This window comes from Nesoenas mayeri (genome assembly GCF_963082525.1).
Source record: "Nesoenas mayeri genome assembly, chromosome: 3".
NCBI lineage: Eukaryota > Metazoa > Chordata > Aves > Columbiformes > Columbidae > Nesoenas > Nesoenas mayeri.
This window is the reverse complement of record NC_137544.1, coordinates 69,226,822-69,248,931: the sequence shown is the minus strand read 5'-3', so window position 1 is coordinate 69,248,931 and position 22,110 is coordinate 69,226,822. Positions and strand designations below refer to the sequence as shown.

General features: G+C 39.4%; 1 protein-coding gene across 2 annotated transcripts in view; it reads left to right on the top strand.

The window, feature by feature from the left end:
- Window positions 1-22,110, top strand: part of GRM1 (glutamate metabotropic receptor 1) — a gene marked incomplete at both ends in the record, with an annotated part of 180,613 nt that overhangs the window by 108,789 nt on the left and 49,714 nt on the right. For both annotated transcript variants that reach the window (XM_080341807.1, XM_080341808.1), the window contains one exon: window positions 4,143-4,378. In XM_080341807.1, coding sequence (XP_080197933.1) covers window positions 4,143-4,378 — 236 coding nt within the window. The remainder of the gene's footprint in view (window positions 1-4,142; window positions 4,379-22,110) is intronic.

Sequence of the window (22,110 nt, the reverse complement as noted above, 5' to 3'; positions counted from 1 at the left end):
GTTCATGTTTGGAAGAGGAGAGGAAATTGGAAATCCATTACATTTCTTCTGGTATTTCAGTCACAGGAATTCATGTGTTTGCAGTTCAGAAAATACAGAGAAACTAAGATGCTGAAGCTATGATTCAGAAATGTCCATTGTCACACATTATCAGAATAGTAAACTGGTTAAGAAAAAAAAAAAAAGCTTTGTTTCTTCAAACTCAGCCTCTGGTAACAGGAAATAGGACTTCTGAAGCTAGATGAAGATAGCTCTGGACTTTTTCCCTTTCTGCTTGGTATTTGTTTGTGATTGAATGCTGAAATTTGGGTTTGGCATCATGAATGCCAACCACCAGACTGGGACTTGCACTGAGAGTAGTTTGCAGAATATTGGTGACCATTTTGGCTGTGATAAACACCACAAAACTGTAACAAACCAGTTGGTTCTTTCTCTCCAAAGAGCAAACAAAGTGGTTGCTGGTTTGACCCCCACGCGGTTGCCTCTCCCTCAGTGTTTCTCTCCCCCTCATAGAGCTTCAGATCAACTGTTGAACAAGATACTCGACATGTTTCAAGGCCAGAAAGTCACAAAAAATGTACAATGAACACTCATTAGGGAAGGCAGTTTGGGTTATAGATATTGGGCCACCTCCTGAAAACTGCAGTAAAAACACATAGGAAGATGTTTTTGCAAAGAGTGCTAAGTGTTGTGCTACTTGCTACTCAGCAGGATAAAAGATGGAAAGTTGGTGGAAAGTACTCGATTCTGACAAGAAAATAATAGCATGGGCTGCCATTTTTAATGAGATGTCATTTTTTGTTGAATCAGCTATTGATCTTGTGCTTCTGTCACTGACACACACACTGTCATCTGGACTTCAGTATTGTGCTGTTGCTCAGTGTTAGAAATGTCTTTTTACCGTAGTATTCTGGAACACTATCCATTTATTCATAGGGCACTAAAGATACACAGTTAGTTCCTGGACAATCTTTTTTTACTTTTCTATATTTTTACTTTTTCACTTATATATATATATATATATACACACATACACATAGAGTAAAAGGGAATATATATATATATTATATATATATATACACACAATATACACACACATAGAGTAAAAGGGAATATAGGCAGACCTTATAACAAGATCTTAGGTCTCTGATAATCCTCCCACAGCTGCTGGTAGGCCTGTATGGTCCCCTTAGGACACCTTTCAGCACAGCCAGCCTGCAGCCACTAGGATGGCAGGGGTCCCCTAAGAGATCAGAAGACTCCTTTTTGTTTCCTTGGTTTTAGTGAAAGTAGAGCAAAGCTCCCATATGAACTTCAGCACAAATGATCTTCTTTCTCTGATTCCAGTGTCTTTTCTTCACATTTTGCTGCATACAAAACTTATCAGACATTTAACAATTTGAGGAGTTGGAAGAGAGAACAAAAAACATTTGAGGCCAGAAAGTGACAAAGAAACATTAGATGACAATCTGTGTTCCGATTTAGGGGAACTTTTCCACCAGCTACCTTCAGACCACTTGAAATACACTTTCTCTTGCCTTTGCAGAATTGCTTTGCTTTGTCTTCAGACTGAACGTGGCAATTTTCCAAGCCAAACTTACAGAGGGGAGGAAATAAATCACTCTAATGTTTGTCTGGTAGGAATCCAAGCAGTAGAGAAACTTCCTCCTTTCTAGAAACTTTGTAAAAAATGGCCTGGTTTACTTATCTTTTGGACTCACTAATGTTTCTGCTTGAGTCTACATTTTGCAAGCCATAAACATTCTGACAAATAATGAAGTAATCATGCAATTAGGACTCAATTAATTATGCTGTAAGAGTGACCTCTTGCTTGTTTTTCCCCCACATAATAAGAAACAAAGATTGTGCCTTTTTATTCCCTCTGGTGCTGGTTTATGTGAATTATGTGAAATCCAGACAGTTCATTCACCTGGTTTTACCTTTGTAAGGTTATCTAAACTGTGATCTTGAGGCAGCCAGGGTGCATTTTAGTAGATGGCCTCAGTGCATGGGCAAGTGAGGAGTGTGGGGATGCAGAGAGAAGGAGCTGTGGCTTCTTTCCCTCTCCAAAACTCAAGATATTCTAGAGAGGCAGGGAGAAGAGAGGGACAAATCATAGCTTTTGAACTTTGTGCACTCCTATGGCAATTTAAGAGCAGCTGTCAGGCCAAGGCTGTGCCATGTGGTTATCTTTTGGGCTGTATTGGTAGAAGGGCAGGATCTGAGTAACTCACATTGCTGGCTGCGGGAAGAAGCTACCCAGCAGGTGCTGTCACCTGCAGCCTGGCAGAGTCACTTTGGGGTACTGCATCATGCCCACCCCTGTTCCACAGTGGGACCTTTCAGCCATCACTGACTCCCTCTTGTAACCTTCTCCCTGTACCTCCCCCTACCCTCCACTTTCTACCATGTGTGTGATGCAACATGCATCCTCACTTATCTCATGCTGCTTGGCTATATGAAGATATTTGTCAGTGGCTTGTAAGCTCAGAAATTTTTTGGCAGTTCTACTGCATGGTTCTGGTAACGGGTGAAAAAAAGAAGAAATCCTGGCTCAAAGCTGCCATGTAGTGCTCTCTTAAAGTATAGCTTTTTTCCCCAGGCTCAGGTGAAAGGGATCACAGTCACTGTGCTACCAGACGTCCTGTGTCTTAAATAACTTCCTGTAATAGAGGCCTGGGTTGTGTGTCCCATATGGAAAGCATTCAGTATATGGGCATTTCTGTATTTCCATGGAGACCTGCCACTTTTTTCTAGGTGCCTACAGCACATGCAGCAGTTAATGTGAATGGCAACTAAACCATGCAGCTGTTCAGTCTGGTGGCTGGAGACAAAAGGCTCACGTGTGCCCAATGCATAGTTACTCTGCACCTAGGACTGCGACAGAGCTTACTACTTCAAATTTTGTCTGTTTTCGATTGTGGATCCCCAGGCACATCTGTGTGAGTGTCTCATAGATACCCTCAACTGCTATGGTCTGCACCCCAACACTCTTCTCCAGGCTGGGTGTAAATGAGTTCTAATGAGTACCTTCTTTCAGTCTGCCTGGAGTTCGGGATGCAAGACTCTTTGGGATGAAACAGAGACTTCTCTCTTAGTCATCAATCACATTTTTCCTCTTCAGCTCTTTTCTGCTGCAAGTGCTTTGTCTGTCTTTTTTTCAAAGTAGCAGTGCAGCTGATTTGATTCTGAGGGGATAGAGCTAGGTCTGAGGTGCCAGAATAATCTATTTCTCTCATGACATGCCCAGCATATTAAAATGAAGCAATGGCCAACTTATATTTGCACTTAAATTGCACAGTAATAGCATTATTCTTAGGGGAATCTAATAAGAACTAGACAAAGACACTAGATCAATGGACTTGTTAAAAGAACTAAACTAAAACTGGGAGGCTAAACCCAGTGAACATTGTTCAAATGTGTTAAATTAGACTTTTTGTGAAACAGTGTTGTCAAGAAAGAGTTTTATCTTCAAGGTTTTGAAAGTAACTCTTATATGAATAAACGAAGAAATAAAATAGATAGCCATTGTTAAAAAAAAAAAAAAAAAAAAGAGAGAGAAAAAAAGTCAGGTTATCACAAATCCCATGCAGTGTGAGAAAAGCACATGGTTTTCTTTTTAGTTTGGTCAACTTTATCATGTATTCTTATTCCGTTCTCTTCTAACACAATGCATTTCTCACTTGATGCTTGATTTGAATTACTCTTCTAGCTGTGAGATCCATGCGTGCTGAGATCTCTTCTGCAAAACACCCAGGAATCTGGCTTAGTTCCCTTTCCATCAATATTAGTTCTTTCAGTTTCCACCCCTTACAGGACACTCTAAATAATGCAGAATCTCTTTAGTCATAAAGACATCACACCAGAAACTATGCCCAAAAACCCTTTCCAGAGGGCCAAGGATAAATCCTCATCATTCCAGATGAGTTAATGGGGACTCTGCATGAAATCAGTCAGACTGCTCATTACAAGTCTCTACCACTGTGCTTTCTTCTTTCATTTTCTGCCTGTGTTTTAGACTTACCTGTAGATTTCCCCCTTAATCACTGGATTCCAAGGGTGCTGCTCTGCCTTTTAGTGGTTGCTTTTTCAAGACAAGCTTCCTGCTTTTGTGTAATAAGTGTTTTTTTGCCTTGTTTCAGTGACGGTTGGGCAGACAGAGATGAAGTCATTGAAGGTTATGAACCTGAAGCAAATGGGGGCATCACTATCAAACTGCAGTCTCCAGAGGTCTTGTCGTTTGATGACTACTATCTGAAGCTGCGTCTGGACACCAACACCCGCAACCCCTGGTTTCCTGAGTTCTGGCAGCACAGGTTTCAGTGTCGCATTCCGGGGCACCCACTGGAGAATCCCAACTTCCAGAAGAACTGCACGGGTAACCTGACAATTATTTTCCTCTTTCAATCTGTGCACTGGCAAAAATTTGTCTTTGTGTTCTTTGTGGGCTTTTTGTTTTGTTTTTTAGTGTATAAATCACCAGTGAAAAGTGTTAACCCCAAACTGTACAGACATAAATTTCATCTCTGATGGGAGTATGTCTGGCACTGGTTGCACGACCTCCTCTCAACTTAGTTCTGTTCTGTTGAAGGGCAACTTGTTCCTTTTTCGCATTTTGATGGCTGTACTGAGGCTGACAAGGGTGCCCAAGTTTGTAATATGACTTGTAATAAATAAGTAACCATTACATTTTAATGAAAATAAGAATACATTTTTACTATTTTTTTTTTCTCAAAGCCAGTTTTTCTGATCAGCTGAATAATCAGAAAATTCACAGGAAAACATTATGGCAGAAAACAAATTTTAAGGAAAATTGATGAGTCTTAAAATTGTCCATTAATCTGCTTCACCCTTTCTTTTCTTTGCCCATTAAAACATCTGTAATTTATTTCCACTATGTAACACTCATATAAAAAAGCCACACTGTCCTACAGATAGAAGTAACCTGACCCTCACTTCATAGCAAGAGAAAGGTATCTGTGCATAGACAGGTTTTCTTTTCCATAGCAGAATCTGAGAAAGTAAACTAAAATATTTCATTAAAATTAAATTTATTAGTAAACTGAGAGGTGATCACTTTTCTGTAAAATATTTGCTGATTTTTTTTTTTCTAATATTTTATTTGTAGCTTGTAAATATTTTATTTCTAGTCAAAAATGTATATTCTGATAGTAAGGAAGTTACTCCATTACGAACAAAACTAATGAAGCCTGACTTCCCATGGATTTCTGTCCTGTTCTTTATGTCTGCCCTCCTTCTGTCCTATAGCAGTAATCTCATCTGGTCTTTGTGTGCTCTCTGAACTGAATTCCCACAGTGTTTCTAGTTCTTCTCCTCTCCATCAGTAACTCTTCTTAACAATATCTTCCATATTGCCTTCTATTTCCCTCCATTTCTCTTATTAACAGCTGAAACATATCACCAAATACTGTCACTGACTCAGAACAGGCCTGGTGGGCTGGCTGGCTGGCAGACAGGCTGGCCCATCTGGGTGCTGAGGGGCTAATGGTAGGGCACACAGGCTAAATTAATGTTGAGGTTATACTGTTTTGTTCGGTTTTTTTTTTTTCCTTCAAAGAGATTAACTTCAGACTCCAACAAAATTATGATTTATGGTATACATACTTAATTGGTTTTGAGACTGCTTCAGCTCAGAAAAGGGAGTTAATATGGGCCAAAAAGGGCAGAAATTACTAAGGGGATGTTGAATGCGGGATACACAGTGCAAATGCACAGCGTTCTTTCTTGCAAAAACAAGCTTAAAATTGCATTGTTTTGGTTGTTCCATTCACATAAATAAATTTCATGCTGATGATCTATAAAAAGGTCTCATTTCTGAGGAAATCTCAGCAGCTGTTGTAAACATGGGTAGTTTGTTATCCAGCTTCTGTTTGGTTATGAAACTAAAAACTTTAGTCTGAACCAGCATAGTCATTCTTCATCTGCTGCATCAAAGGCAAATACCAGGTGGTGAGTTCAAAATAGCCAAGATAGGGTACTTCTGCACAGAATGTGTAGATGAGTTTTCAGACAGTGGTTGCTGTAGACTCTAGAATTGTACTTGAGCCAAATAGCAGTTGAACAAATTCATAAAAGAAAACCATAAAGGGCTGCTTTATGGAAAAAGTTAAAAAAGACACCCCAAACTAGCTCAGGAGATCCTAGGGTTGAAGTCACTGGACACTGGAGAAGGTGCTGCAGATACCATCACATGTCTGCCCTGGTGTCCTGTGCCTCTCAAGGTGTCAGGCATCAGAGACAGGAACCATCTCGTTCTGATAATACTAGTGAAACACAAAAACATTTGTCTACATTGGTTGACTGTGACAGTTAATAATCACAATTCAGGCACTCAAATGTCTTTCCCTCCTCCAAAGAGCTGTAAGCTTTTCCATGAAGCCTCAAAATGTGTGATACTTTTTAGGATTTGCTGGAAAGCATTCAGCTCTTAACTTTGGTGGTGAACCACTGATAACCCTCAGGCATATCGCATACAGCTAAGCACATCACCAAAGGGAAGCACCACAAGGTATCTATTAGCAATAACAGCATACCTACAGAATCAAGAGCCCTACATGTCCCCAGTAAGTCTGGGAGCAATGAAATATCGTATTTATTTTTCTTTAACTGCAGAGAGCTGACTGTTGACTGTTGACCACCAGAGCTCTCTGCACACATACCTTTATCTGACCTTCCTGTAGGGCTGAGAATGTCACTTCAAATACCAACAGCTTCAAAGCTTGCTGGTGGACTCTTTCTCTCCAAGAAAGTCTAGTATGACAGTGCCAAGTAACTGCCTTCTTTATCTCTCTCTGCTTTGGAGACAGACCTTTTCACAAACTCTCTGTAAAAAAGGAGTCTGAGTTGCCTCCTTCCTCCTTCACAAAGTATCTCCATGCATGAATTTGAAGGAGAGAATCCATGGCGCTCAATAAGTAATAAGCACTAGTATAAAGTTCTGACTTCTTTGTGGTACTACACATTTAAGAACTGTTGCTACAACTGCACCACCCCATGAAGATTATCAGTATTCAATACCGGTGTTAAGCACTTTAAGTTGTATCTAAGAGCTTTCACTCCTACCTCACAGTATTCCCTCAATATTCCTGCAACAAGGTACATAGGCTCCTGCATTATGAAAAAATCTGAGTCTCCTGTGGTCCCAGGAGTCCATGAACATCAATAGCATGTGTTCTGACTGTTTCTGGGTCCTGATCTGTTCTGTATTCCAGAAGCATGCTGGCAGTTCTCACTGGGAACAAAGCATACCCTTACTTTTGCATAGAGAGAGATTTATTCAAAGGCAGTACACTGTTCAAGTTCATCTTCCGTATCTGGAGAGTTAACATCTTGGTAAACTAATGAAAAATAAAACCAAGGACAAAAATATTTGTGATATTTAGGGGAGCATAGTGCATTTGTACTTACCCAGCAGTAGGTTGCCTAGGAGAAATTTAAAAAGAAAAGGCAGAGTTGTTCTCTGACTACTTTGTTAAAAAATATACAGAATACTTGGACCTATCCACTTTGAAAAGGAGATTAGTTATTAGTTTATTAGGAGATTAGTGATTAGTTATTAGTTTGTGTTTGTTTGTATTAGTTTGTATTATTTGTATTTGTAGTTATTAGTTTGCATTTGAGAATCTTCTATTACTGCCTGCCCAGTATAATTTGCCCATATACAAGCTAATCATGTACTGAGTGATTTATTCAGAATTGCCACTGGAATGTGAAGTTCAATTTTTAGCATTCATGGATCGGCAAGGGCTTCTCCTCAAGCAATTATAGCTGCATTTTCCATTTCTCATACTCTCTTACTGTTGAGTCAGCACTAATTTGGGTTTGCAGGCTCTCTATGAAGCAAGGGAAAGCCAGTTCCTAGAAATCTGCTTTCTTTGATGACAGGAATTACTGCTTGAATTCCATTATTTAGTCCTTGAGAAGACTGATGTTGACCTTAAGGAATTCTCATGGTACACTAAGCTCTGAATGCACATGTGTATTTTTGGGGAAAAAAGGCTATCTGGTCTAAGCACTACTGGAACAGAACAAGTCCAAGTGTGTTCTGTTCTGTGAAATCTGTGGGGTGCTGAACAATTGGCCACATTTTCAGAATAGCTTATCCAGATGTATTAGGACTCTATATTCTTGGGAAGAGAAGACAATAATCAAGAGCTTTGCAGTGACTGCTCTTTTGGATCATCCCTTCTTGCAAAAACTAAACAACTTATTTTTCCCACTTGGGTGGCAGCCAAATATGTGGGAGCTATTTTGACTCATTCTTTGAAAATGTTGTAGCCAAATGCCTCTCATATGAGAATGTCCCTCTCCTTTTCTCCCTCTTTCTCTCTCTCTCTGCTATAGGAGATATTCTTCCTCAACACGATAGGATTCAAGTCCAGAAATTTTCTTATATGTAGATGTATAGGGTCTGGCTGGGGTGAAGTTAATTTCCCCATAGCAGCTCCCATGGTGCTGTGCTTTGTATTGGTAGCTAGAAATGTATCACTAACACAGCAGTGTTTTGGCCACTGCTGAGCAGGGCTGGCACAGCACTGAGGTTCTCTCTCCATTCCCCACCCCACATGAACAGCCAGCAGGCTGGGAGTGGGCAAGAGGTTGGGAGCAAACATAGATGGGACAGTTGATCCAGACTGACCAAAATTTCCCTACCATGTGATGTTGTGCTCAGCCATAAAAGCTAAGAGAAAGGTGGGGTGAGGCGGGGGGCAGGGTAAATAAGTTGCTAAGGCACTTATCTTCCAAAGCAATCACTACAAACTGAGGTACTACTTCCCAAGAAGTTGCTGAATTTCACCTGCTGATGAAGGTAGAGAATAAATCTTTTTTTTCTCCTTTATGTCCATGCATGGCCTTTATTTTTCTTTTTTAAACTGCCTTTATCTTGACCCATGAGTTTTTAATTTTATTTTCTCTCCCCTGTCCTGCTGAAGAGGGAGAGTGAGTGAGTGGCTTGGTGGGCACCTGCCAGCCAGCCAAAGTCAACCCACCAGAGAAGAAAAGAGATATTTGTATATGACCATTCTCTTGTAGTCTCCATGATATCTAGCAGGCCAAAACCACTTCCAGTACAGAGTCCTTCTTCTAAAACTGTCTGTTGCACTAAGGTGCTTTCAATGTTTTCCATGTAGCAGCTACATTCTTTAGGAAACAAAGCATGTCCTGCAACTCTGCATGGACCCCTGACTCATCATGAGGTTCAGAACTTTACATTGTTCTTCATGCCCTTCAGATGAAAAGTCAGAACAGAGCAGACAGTTTTAACACTTATCAGGAAAAATGCTGTTTCTGAATTTGAGGTACTAAGAAGTTACCTTACTCAGGATGGACATGATATTAAGTTACCTTAGCACACAACCTCAGGCACTGCCCCGAACAACAGTCGAAGCTTGTCTCAGTTCTTCACACAACTCAGCCTTTTCTGCATTTTGGAGGCTGTACAGAGATTGAATGCTGACAGCAAGATTATGCGATAGACTATGTGTGTCAGGCAACAGACTTCAGATACCCTCCCAACAGTTCTGTATGGTGTTTTTCCCTCCCTAACCTGTTAGAAATAGCCTAAATAGAAGTGTGTCTCTCCCCACAAAACTACAGTGACAAATATTTCTCTGTTGAACTTGGTAAGCCCACATAAGCCAGGATCAAATACAAGTTGCACTAATGGAGAAATAGTGTAGAACTCAGTGCAGTGCTAACACTTGTATGGAGGTCTAACTGCTCTTTTACAGAATGTCTTATTCAGATGATACAATGGCTGTAGTTTATGTAAACCGAGTGAGATGAGTACTCCTCTGCACTGCAAGAGACAGTTAAGAAATTGGTTGTGGAACTGATGGAAACATTAGATTATGCTCACAGTAGTTCATCTGCTGGGACAACAAAAGACATTGGCAGGCAATCAGCACAGACATTTTTCAACAGAGTGAAGTGGAAAAAAGTGGGTAATTCATGATTCATTCATCAATTCAATCGATCTTTGAGGAGAACGATTCTTTGTCAGTGAACGTATTTGTGGCAGACAAGAACAAGAAATGTAGGGGGTTTTTGTTCCAAATGAGTTCACAGTCCAAGTGTCCTGTAGGATGCTTACTCATACCTTGATCATGCCATAAAGATTGCTTTATCTGTTAATTCCTGTCTTGATCCAAGAGAACTACAATCAGCCTGAGTGCAGCCAGAGTCACAGAATCATTCAGTATGGAAGACAGCTCAGGAAGACTGTAGTCCAACTCCCTGCTCCTCCCATCATGCTTCACCACAAAGAACTTGTCTCACTGTTCTTGATAACCACCCCATAGGTATGAGGGGCTATTGTAAGGTTCCCCTGCATCCATCTCTTCTCCAGGCTGAACTAACCCAAGTTCTTCAGCCTGTCTTCAAAGGACAATGACTGCAGCTCTGGATCATCTCAATGGCCCTCTGCTGAACATTCTCCAAGTTACAAGTGTCTTTCTGTACTGGGAGTTCACAAACTGTGTGCAGCATTTTAAATGCACCCTGATGAGTGCAACATAAAGGGTGGTGGTAGTGGGGAGGTAATTACATGCTATACTCACTGGCTGTGCTATAAATACAATCCAGGATGCTGCTTGTCTTCGTTCTTGCCAGGGATCTGTACAGCCACCATATTCTTGTATCAAATTTGGTCCTAAGAAGATGTATCTTTTCCCATCTTCTTTCTGCATCAGCAAACTCACTCTGGAAGAGGACATAAGCTTTCATCACACCTAAGTAGTTCTGAATGTCCACCATAAATCTTCGTAGTATGTCAAATCATGGGCAGAACACAATAATGATAGCACAAAAGAGCTTGTGAGGAAGACTAAATATTCCAGAAAAGGCATTTATGCTTTGGTATGAACAACTTCTTGAGACAAAAATTGCAGGTAATATAGATTGGTTTGTCACTGTAAAGACCTTGAGTCATTCACTTTGCTTGATATAGCCATAATCTGAAAGAGATGTGGAGCATGGTGCAGAGGTGTTCTAGATATCAAAGACCCGCACAGCAACATGCACAAAGAGCAGTGCAGTATTACATGTTCAAGTACAGGAGTAGTATAGTCGTGCCTGTGGGACATCATACTAAAGCTACTAAATCAAATCATTTCAACAAGTGCTTCTGGAGCCAGCTTGACTTGTCTATTTTGGTAAGTTTTCTCAAAAAAGCATCTGTGTTTGCCACCTTTATTACCGACTTGTTAAAAAGTAACTGGTTTTATCTCATCCAGGCAGAATCCTTATACTTTTAGTGAGGTTGCAGAAGACTGATAGCTGACCTTTTTCTATCCTCAGACAGTTTTGCACATGTCTAAACATCTTTCAGACTATATCCAGTACACCAGTAACATAGTTCAGAGCTTCTGTTAATCAAGGATTTTTTTCTCAAGACCCATCTTATTTTTGACAAATTTATATGAGGTAACATGGGGCCCTCATTTCCTCATCTCAGTGGACAAAGCTCTCCAGGATGTGTATTTATTTTTTTTTTCTACTGTTTGCTGAAAGGATGAATGAGCTAATCTAAGTGGTTTTCAGAGTGTCTCATGTTATGTTGTGAGTTGGACAAATTAGATGCAGCAGACATTATCAGTGCTCATTTTGCTGTGTCAGACGTGCTCATAGGTGCTTCTCTGAGAACGTTCCTTTAATCTCAATGTCTGCAAGGCTCCCCCATGGAGCATGTGTTCAATGAGACTTTGCATCATCAGAATAACCTACGGTAGGATCCACTTTCACTACCATACGTCGGAAAAAATATTTCTAAGAGAACAGCCTGAGCAGACACTCTGCCAGGTCAGTCACTGCTTGTAGATAACCCGTGCCGTATATAGGAGACACATTCATAAGCTTTTGAAGAAGGAATCAACCTATTAATGTGCCATGACTTCTTCAAGATATATTGTACCTTATGTATCCTGTGACTTGCCCTCCCTGACACCTGCTTTGTATTCCCATTATATACTTAGGTCCCTGCAGCAGAGAAAGAGCTGAATCCTATGTCACTGCCTTTTTGTCCTCAGAATGAGGCAGGAGATTGTAGGATTCATCCCACAATAGTGACAAAAATTGATCCCAGTTTCGTGGGCACCTAGAATGAAGCCTGTTAGGAACAACTTGTCTGAAAGAACTTTAGTTGCTACACTTTTTAGTCAAGGCTTTTTATTCAGCAGACAGGACAGGAAAGCTGTCTCATTTTATTTTTCAGACAAGGCTACAGACAGCTTTTAAGGCTTAAAGAAGAGGAAGATTAATAATGTACTTATCTGTGACAAATCATATGAATTATTTGGAGAAGGTATTATCTATGGCCAGATTTTTGTTCATTTGCTTCTAGCTTCTTATTTCTGTGTTTGGAAGAAAGCAGCTACATTTATCTAATATTTTTAATTTCCAAAAATACTTATAAACAAGGCTGTCAATCAAAATACAATAACAATAAATATTTTCCCTTTTTTTTGTATCCATCAAAAAATGAGATCATCATCAAATAAAGGGAAGAAGCAGTATATATATATACCTTTGTAAAGAGCATAGAAGACAGTTTGCAGAACATATATGTATTACAGCAGGATATGACAACAGTTTTCTGAATCTAGTGTTTACATCTACATTTTCTGTAGTGGGTTTTAATAGTCAAAATTTCCACTTCTGGGATCAAAACTATCCTGGGGTAGTCCTGTGATATTCAGCCTTCTCTGTTGCACAAGTAAACCGATGGTGCTGCAAAGGAACAGGACATGAAAGACTTGCTCTCTTGTGCCTCCTCAGGGCTCCTGTCTGTTGTGCCTGGAGAGGGACAGGGCAACTCCTGACTATTCAGACTGTCACAGTGCTCTGAACTTCTATCAGGAGCATGGTGAGGACAGAAGCACACAATTAAAATTAATTGACTTGTTCCTAGAAATCAATTGTTTGCACAGGTCACACATCAGAACAATTAGCCTAGATATAAGCATTTAACCAAATCATTAAGTAAACCAGATGAAACAGCAAATGTAACTGATTTGAAAACAAGGCCAACTGCTTTCTGTCAGGACTCCTGGTCTTTTAGTAGATCATATCTCCCCTTTCCTCATTTATCTGTAGGTGGAAAGTTTTTAAACTCACCTGGCAATTTTACAGGTTGTCATTACTGGCAGCATTACCCCCTAAATACAAGTGCAAAGGAGATACAGTAGATGCTAACATGTGTAGGTGCAAACCCACACACTCACACATCTAGCTGCAGCCCAGAGATACACTTTGTGCACAAGGATATTTTCTGAAAAACAGCCAATAGATTTATTAAAATAAATGTGTTCTTCTTAATAGATCTTGGACAGTGGTGTAAAGAACAATAAATTATGAGCCTGAGTAATAAAACTCAAACCATACAAACCACAATATTTCCTACTCAGAATAAGTTGTATTGGTATCCACATAGGGAGAATAATCTGATGAAAGGTGTGTGCTCCAAAGAGTAGTGCTGCCAGAATAAACTTCTGTCTTCTCACTCATACTGGGAGGTGTGGGGGAGCTCAGAAGTCTGCTAGTGTGGAGGGAACTTGGGGAAAAATAATAAAAGCAGCTATTGCAGCTTGGCTGGGCTGCCAGCTGGGCCAGAGAGGGCCACTGCAGTACAGCAAGGTGTGAGACAAGATGATTTACAGAGGTTTCCTTCAGCTCAGATATTTGAGATTCATATAATAGAAAGCAGCTTTGGAGGAACCTGAAAGATCAAAACTTTAATTTAGCTCTGGGTTCAGGCTCAGCTTTATAAGGATGGAAAATCATGGCTGTTCTCTCCACAGCAATAGCATTCTACACATCATGCTATGCAGTGTACCATCTACTGTCTGCAAAGGCCAGTTTACTCTACCTGCTTTTCTAGGTTTACTTTGTCTAAAAATTTGCACCACAAAGGCCTATTTTTTGTGAGATCTCAAGTACTCCAATAATCTGGGTTTGGCTGGGCTGGATAGAGCCTTTTTTTTGTGCACTGTCACGTTTGGCGACACCCAGGAAAAAAAAGAGGTGTGCTGAAATGAATGCTTTTAAAATTCTTTCAGATCTGAAGGAATCCTCCTGTTTTTCTGTTGAATTTAATGTGTGAATAAAGATTAGGGCCACTTATTTTATGTTCTGATTTGCTTAGCTCTAGTTCACTGCTAATCAGCAATGCATTGTCCTCATGCAGTTGTCATTCAGAAGCTTCTAATCTTAGCTCAGGTTTAAAATGAATCTTTTCTGTAATACTGTACTTGAACACAGCTCTGAGCATATGTCCATCTAAGGGCAAAATAAAGCAGATCTTTGTGACCCGTGTATTTGCAATGAATGTATTCCATATTGCAAGGGTTACAAGGGAATCATCCTAACAATCATTTGAAAACTTCACCTAATTCAAAACAAAAATATTGAGTGTGCTCTATTAAATTATAACATGGTCCAGCTAGGCACTAATTAGGGTGGAAGAGGCCACTTTGCTCCTCAGCTGCCCAGCAGCTGCCTTTGATCCTGGGAAGCCAAGGGAGTCTGTGAGAGAAACTGTGTGGCTGCAGGGCTGCTGCGGAGTCTGGGCACGCAGTAATTACCCACGTTACGTGTGTGAAATCCACTCCATTGGTAGGTCATCATGTGGTTCCAGGAAGATAGCCCTTCAGAGAGAAAGTTTCTTGTGTGAGGTATGGTTCTTTTATGGTCTATTGAAACAAACAAACAAGAAAATGCAAAAGCAAAAGCAAACTTGGCAAAGGAAAAATTTGGAGGGAGCTGTATCTCTGCAGAAGTGAGACACATTGGTGTTCATATTGATTTATAGTCAGTCAGCTAATGCTGGTGTTCTTAATACCACCTTAACATTAAGAAAAGAAGTGAGGAAGAAGTGGTTTGCTCTTTTAGAATAATAATAAAAGAAAAAGAAACCCCATAGTATTGGCTGATGGGTGGTACAGTGTCATGCAAGAATTCTGAAACTCATCTTAAAGTGTGATAAATTAGATATGTTTCCTGACTGTTCTTCAGACTCATACAGAATCACTGGAATTTAAAACAGGAAAAGACCAGTTAGGCCAGCTAGTCTGCCTGCCAGCCACGGGTTGATATCCTACCATGAGGGGATGATGTTAACATGAGATACTGATTCAGACTTTTGAAGTCTTCAGGATCTCATGCCCATACACTGACAACCATGAGCTAGTACTTAGATGTTTAAAGGTCAAGATTAGTGGATGGAGGAGAGTTTATGTGATTTGTTCCATTTGCTGTCTCCATGCCAGATAGGAGCACACGCCTCCAGAGAGGATAGGTTAATGAATATGTGTATTTTATTATTTGCATCGTAATTTTCCACTCTGATCTAAAGACCCTGATTAATAGTTTTGAGTGTTGTGCTGGTGCCAACTATTTAACATATACTAAGACTAGATTTCTGTGAACTTCTTTACCCCATTCAGTGGTAATACATTCCATGGTTAATATGAAGTTTGCTTATTTTCAATTCTGAACCAACATTTTCTGATGAAGATGCACAAAATTAGGCTCCTGAAGTGCATGTTCTGAGACCTAGATAAATTGGCCTGATTTTTAAGGATACTGATCTCCCATAATTCCCATGGAAGTCAATAGCAGCTAGAGGAGTTCAGGTACTAATCAAGTCAATTAATTAGGTGCCAGAATATGTATTCAGGTTCCTAATTTAAGTATCTAAGGTGCTTAACATTCTGAAAGCTGTAGCACAATTACAGAGATATGTCTCTCTCTTTCAGTCTCAGACTTCATATGGAAAGCATGACACTTGAAATGCAATCAGTCTTATTTCCTGTGCTTTTCATTTTTCCATAATTGTGTGTTACAACAGGGTATCTGTAAAAGTATCTGTCTTTTTTTTTTTTTAATTAAGAGTGAAAAGCATGATTCAAGATAGTAAAATAACATAAAAATCTGCAAATATTTCTTTTAACTTTTAAATAAATTTGATTTTAAGTGTGTTAATTCCTGTCTCAGATAAGAGTAGCAGCAACTCATTATCTTTTAGTCTTGTTCCAAATAACAGACCTGTTAAGAATAGTAGTTCTAAATATGTCTTTAATGGAGCGTGCAAATAAGGCAGCAAGGTTACATAGTTACCTGAGGGAGAGGGAAAGATTGAAGGCTGGGTTTTCTTTATTTTTAATAGTTTCTCCACAGGAGTTCAGGTCATGTAGAAAATGGGTTCTGTGGAACCTGGTCCTTAGAGAGACAGGGTCAGCATTCAGGATGACACTGGAGGAAGATTGTAAAGAAAGTGAGAGAAACAGGCACGTCCTAGGTCTCTGTGATAATAATCAATCACTTTGAAATGATGCCTGAGGCACTGGGAGCATGGGCACATGTGAGACCCTGCAGAGGCTGAGAGAAAGTTTGTTCTTGGACTGGCAGCAGCAGCAGAAGAAGGACATCCTGTAAAAGTAACAAACTGAATTCGCCGTTGTCATATTCCCAAGAATGGGGACAGAGAAAAGAAGAAAAAATAGCTTCAAAGAAAATCAATTTGGCCTGGGATATCATGATGCCAGATCAGAGTATGGCTTCTGACCAGGATCAGGCAGGGCGAAAGCCTTCCTTTCCATTTGCTCTGTATGTGAATCTTCCACTAAAATAACTGTGGTATTTCCTATGTCCTTTAAAGGTGAAGGCTGAGCTTGACTGTTCAAATGGCTTTCCAAGCATTACATTTTAGTCAGCTAATGAAATAATAAGATGGATTTCAAATGCTATATCAGGGTTTGAAATCAGTGTCTTTGCTGATTATATATACAAACCATTTAATCAAGGAACAAACAAACAAAAAAAATCAGCTGGCATATTTTATTCCTGTTTATAAGATGAAATATTCATTTCTAATTAAAATAGGAGCTGAGAAATAATGTCTTGCTGCAGAAGTTAAATAATAATTTTGAATAAATAATAGAACATGTTGCGGTCATTTTGCAGGCAGTTTGTGCAAAGCCCAGCTTTTAAGAAAAACAAATTAATCATAATAATTATTTGTCATGCTCTCATAATATTACTCTGTCTCTAAGAAATGCACTGGAATCACTTCAGATTATCTTCTATGTTTCCTGTTTCTAGAACGAACATATCGTTTCATGTTATGTCCTAACTATCTGAATTACAATAGATTTTTTTTTAAAACCTAAACTGCCTCTGATTTGATGGATTCCCCATGTTCATAATCACAAGCAAAGTTTTATTAACTTCTAGTTTTGCGTCTTGAATGTTATGTTTGGGTATTTGACTGTAAGTATGAAAAAACTGCTGTCATTCCATGCAAGATTGCTGGTCAGTTCCATGAGTCTTCCAATAAGTTATCACAATATTTTATTTGTGGATTTGCGGATTAAGCTAGAAGGACTATACATTGATTTTTTAGTGATCATCAAATAGGTTAGATATCTTCATAGCTTACTCACTCCATGATGGAGTTAATTCCAAACATCCTAATTAGAATGTGCATCATAATGAATATTCGTAGTTGTGTGTGCATTATGGCAGTTGTAAGCATAGTCCCAGTTCAGTGCATGAATGCAGCCATGAAAAGGATGACATATAAATACAAAGGCATGTTTCTTTTCAAACTGTTTGAACGGCGTTTGCCTGGGAGTCCAAGATACAGAAATCGATTTATCTCAAATAGGGACAGTTATTTTACCCTGATGTTTTCTAGATTATTAATTCCAAAGGACAGGAATTAAGATAATAGCCAAAATGAGATAATCAATAACCTTAAAACCTTATTTTCCTGTCAATTTTTGGTTATGTTGCTTCACTGTTGGACATTCCATGGATTGTATTTCTCAGGTTGATCACATTGCAAGAACACAGTGGATCTTTCTTTTGCTTTTGAAGGGGTTTTTGTTTGTTTCGCTTTTTCTTTGTGGTTTTGTTTTTGTTTGCTTGGTTGTGGGATTTTTTTTGTTCATTTTTGTTGTGTGGTGGTGGTGGTGGTGGTGTTTTGTTTTGTTTGTGGTTTGTTTATTTATTTATTTGTTTATTTAACCCTGTACTGAACTATGCTTTGTGTATCCTTCCATTTTGATTTCATTAAAAGTCTTCACTGTAGAGCTATTTTATCATGATCATTCCACAAAAGGTGAGGAACAAAGAGAAGCAATACTAAAATTTCCTGCCAAGGTTTTATCAGCTTATAGCATTGGATGTGTACAGCAGAGGTTTCAAATACCAGCTTGCAGGATTGTTTAGAGGAAAAAGAATCTCAGCAAATCGTCCTCAGAGAGCCATAAACCATGTTTTTTTTCTTAACTAAGATTCCTTATAAAGAATTTTAGTCCAGTGGGAAGAAACACAGGGGTTTCAAGCCACATTGTCATCCCCTCCAGAAGCTTCACGAGGCTGGTGAGCTTCTGTCAAGCCACCTGCTACAAGGAGATCTCTCCAGACCTGTATTTAACTGCGTGCGCATATATATTTACTTGCAGAGGATGTTCTCTGCTTGATATCCAGTTTCCTGCTCTTTTTCCTGTTGTTACCATTACTTTCTGTGGAGATGTATACTTGCAACTTTTCAACCCTGTGATCAGTTTCTTTCAGCTCTCACTGGTAGGACATGGGGACAATATATGTAGATTGCACTTGTGATGGTAAGAGCTACACCTGGCCAGGGACAGCCTAGTGAGGGAGGAGACAGGAGTCTCCTGGGGTGGCTGGCATGCAGGCAGCTCTGCTGTTAGCATGGCCTTTAGGTGGTACATTATAAGCCAACACAAGAAACAGAGCAGACAATGGCAGATTTATGAAGAAAGGCGAAAGGAACTTTTTATCCACCACAGGCCTGTTTCACACTCACCTACCTCCAACTCCAGTGATGCAGTGCTGACAAAGCCAGGCTGCCAGCTGCTGCAGAGGCCTCCAGCTTTCCTCTAGCCTCTCCCAAATGCAGAGGGGGGCTGCAGCATCGCACATCAGCTGGGAGTGTTTGTGAATACATAATGTCTCACCCAGACGTGCTCTCTCTGCTCACCCTAGCACTGTCAGGTACAGACATCAGGCTCTTCTCATTTGCTTAAAGCTGCTGCCAGCCTTTGGGAAATGACAGTCTCCTCATTCCCCTCTTAGCTCCTTTGGGTCACTAGAAAGGAGATGTAAGATGAAAGCTTACTCTGCTCTCTGTCACAGGCACATTTGAGCACAGCTTTGTCATCTGCCACAGTGTGAGCATGGGTTATGTGTATTGTTACCTGGTGTTTACATCTCAAATGTGCTTTTCCTGGAGTCTTATGGTTGTGTGAGAATCTGAACATCCATGGGGAGAAGAAAAAAGGGCAGGGAGGGAAAGTGAGTCTTCAGGTTCTTGTGTCTGCTAAGCAAAGTTTATAGACTGGGAAAGACAGAAGCAGTTAGAAAGAGATCAATTTCTTTTTATTTTGCTCCCAAGTTGCATGGTGTATGGGCTGGACCTGTGAGTTCAGTCTTGGCGTAGGGCTGGCAGCCCTGCTCCATCCCCTTTCTTCTGTTCAGTGCCCCGGGACTCTGAGACTCTCCCTGCATTGAATTGATGAGTGAGTCAGCAGCTTGTGCAGCCATTGCTCCTCAAAATATTTCAGCTTCACTGTGGCACTGTTGTATTTGTGTATGCCAGCCTCATTCTGGAGTCTCTGACACTAAGCTCTTAAAGCCCTGATGTGCTTACATAACATGATATGGAGAATGAAGAAAGTAAATGTAATTAAAATCTTTCCCCCACTGCTTCTGACACACTGGGAGAGACAAAAGTGTTATTTTCGAACACTGAAGAATAATGTGCCATCCTCATGAAAACAGACAAGGAAATGGAAGACACTGGTGGTGTATATTACATCTAGAAAAGGGACTAATCTTCTAAAGTTTAGGTGTTAGACATGTAAGATGAGGAAGAAGCTGTGCCTTGATGGTCGAATTCATGTTTTACTTTCCTTTAGTCATTGAGCTGACATCTATGACAGATATGCTGGTAAAAATAAGTAAAAACAACCAACCAAACAAAACAACAAACAAACAAACAACCCCCAACACCATTTTAAAATCAATATAAACTGTATTCTAGAAGAGGGTTCATTAGAGATTTGAACACCTTTGCTAGTGAAAATAAAGAACCCATTGCATACAAATATTGCTGTAATCAACACCCTGTTAATGCCTTAGATAGAGAATTCTAGTGTAAACTTTTGAGGAGTTTTTGCTGAATGCCCAGCTTCTGAATGGCTTTCGCTTCTCTCTGTAGTTTTATACAAGAACTGAAGTACACCACTCGCAACTAAAAAGTAGCATTCACCAGATGTAACAAAACAGTAGTATCTGAGAGATGCATAGATTTCCCTGTACTCAGAGAGAAAGTAGCAGGTTATCTCAACTGATAACTATACTTGTATCCTAACTTTTCAGGGAAAAATACATCAAATATAATTGCATGAATTGAATCTCTTTGCTTGGGGAAATAAAAAGCATTTGAAGAATGGAAGTGAAACATGTCTGATTTAATGACAGCCTGAAAATGAAGTCTGCAACCCTGTGAACTCCATTTATTGCTTCATAAGTACTGTAAGATGTCAAATGTTTATCAACGTGTTTTGAAATCTGGTGTACAACCTGTATATTGTAAGAAGTTCCCTCCTTTTAGCTGCCCCAGTGAAAGCTCTGCTTCCTCTCTTCTTGCCAAAGGGGAGAACAACTTGCAATTCTATAGAATGTGCTGCATTATTTTCTACAGACTGGTGACATGATGCGCAGGAGGCAGTTAGGGAAAGATCCCTTTTCTTAAATAATTCGTCCTTCCTCACCCTTATCTGACAAGTAGTGAAGCTTCATCCGGTCAAACAAATAGTTCACATACAGTGGGAATTGAGCTACCTGTTTTATCTTGTATCTTTTTGATAGCCCTTCTACCATTCTCCCTGTATTTCCTATCTTTCTTCTCTTTCAGTGTATTTACTTGCCCCTTGAACTTACCTTCCAGACAGACATTAAAGTAAGAAGTGGAGGGGAGACCAGTACACATATAGTCCTTTTTTGTTTGAAAACAGTATAATAACTGGTTGCCTGTGAGCAAAAGCCACACAAGAAACAATCATTTACTACGATGGAATTATTTATTGTAGGTTAAATGAAGCATTGATTGTGATCTGTGACAAATTTTTCAGCCTATCATTCTGTCTACTGAAAATCATAAACAATTTTTAATTGATATTGAAACAAAATATATATATATATATATAATTATTATTTTCTGATGCTCTTTTGGCTTGGTAAAACATACAGAAAAAAAAATCATTTTTCTACAAATCGTTTGTGGTCATGTTAGTTTGCACATAGCGACAGGAAGGTCATTGAAACAGCCCACGACAAGTGATGCCTGCAGGTCTGTTCCACAATTGCTTGTTCTGGTTATCAGGTAACATTTACTGGCCTTTTGGTCACAGCCAGTCAGTTACATCCAGAATTGCCTGGAAAACAGGCAGCTGAAAACATAGCTTCAGAAATTCTTGTAGCTGTCTATTTGATTCTGAGCAGAAAGAGATGGGTGTTTGGGTGTTTTCAAGTAGAATAAATGACTTTTACTCATCTGATTTGTGGCCTGTGACTTGCATTTGTACATAATGAGCACAGTGCTGTGCAAAAGAGGACAAAAGTCCTCTTTATACCACCAAGAGGTAGGGATTTCATTCAGCCATACAGTATTAATGAACAGAATGAAGTTCTTATTAAGAAGGTGATATGAAGAGAAAAAGCCAGTTCATGTACAGATTTTGAACATATCATCATTATACTAATTACATTTAGAGACACTATAATCTGTTATTCATTTTGCAGTGCCTGAAAGTGAAATTTGTTAAATAATTTTGTTGTTATCTTTATTGTCAGATAAGGTAAGAGATGCTATAAATAGAGTGTAAGTGGGAGTGAAGTGGCAGTATTTGTAAAGCATCTGAACCAATAACCACAAATGAGTTAAATCAAATGATATCCTTTGCAAAAAGCATTTAATATATTAATTAGTTTGGTGTGGTTATTCAGAGGATTAGCTATTACTTAATTTTTTATTTTTTATTTTTTTTTTAAATCAAGGAA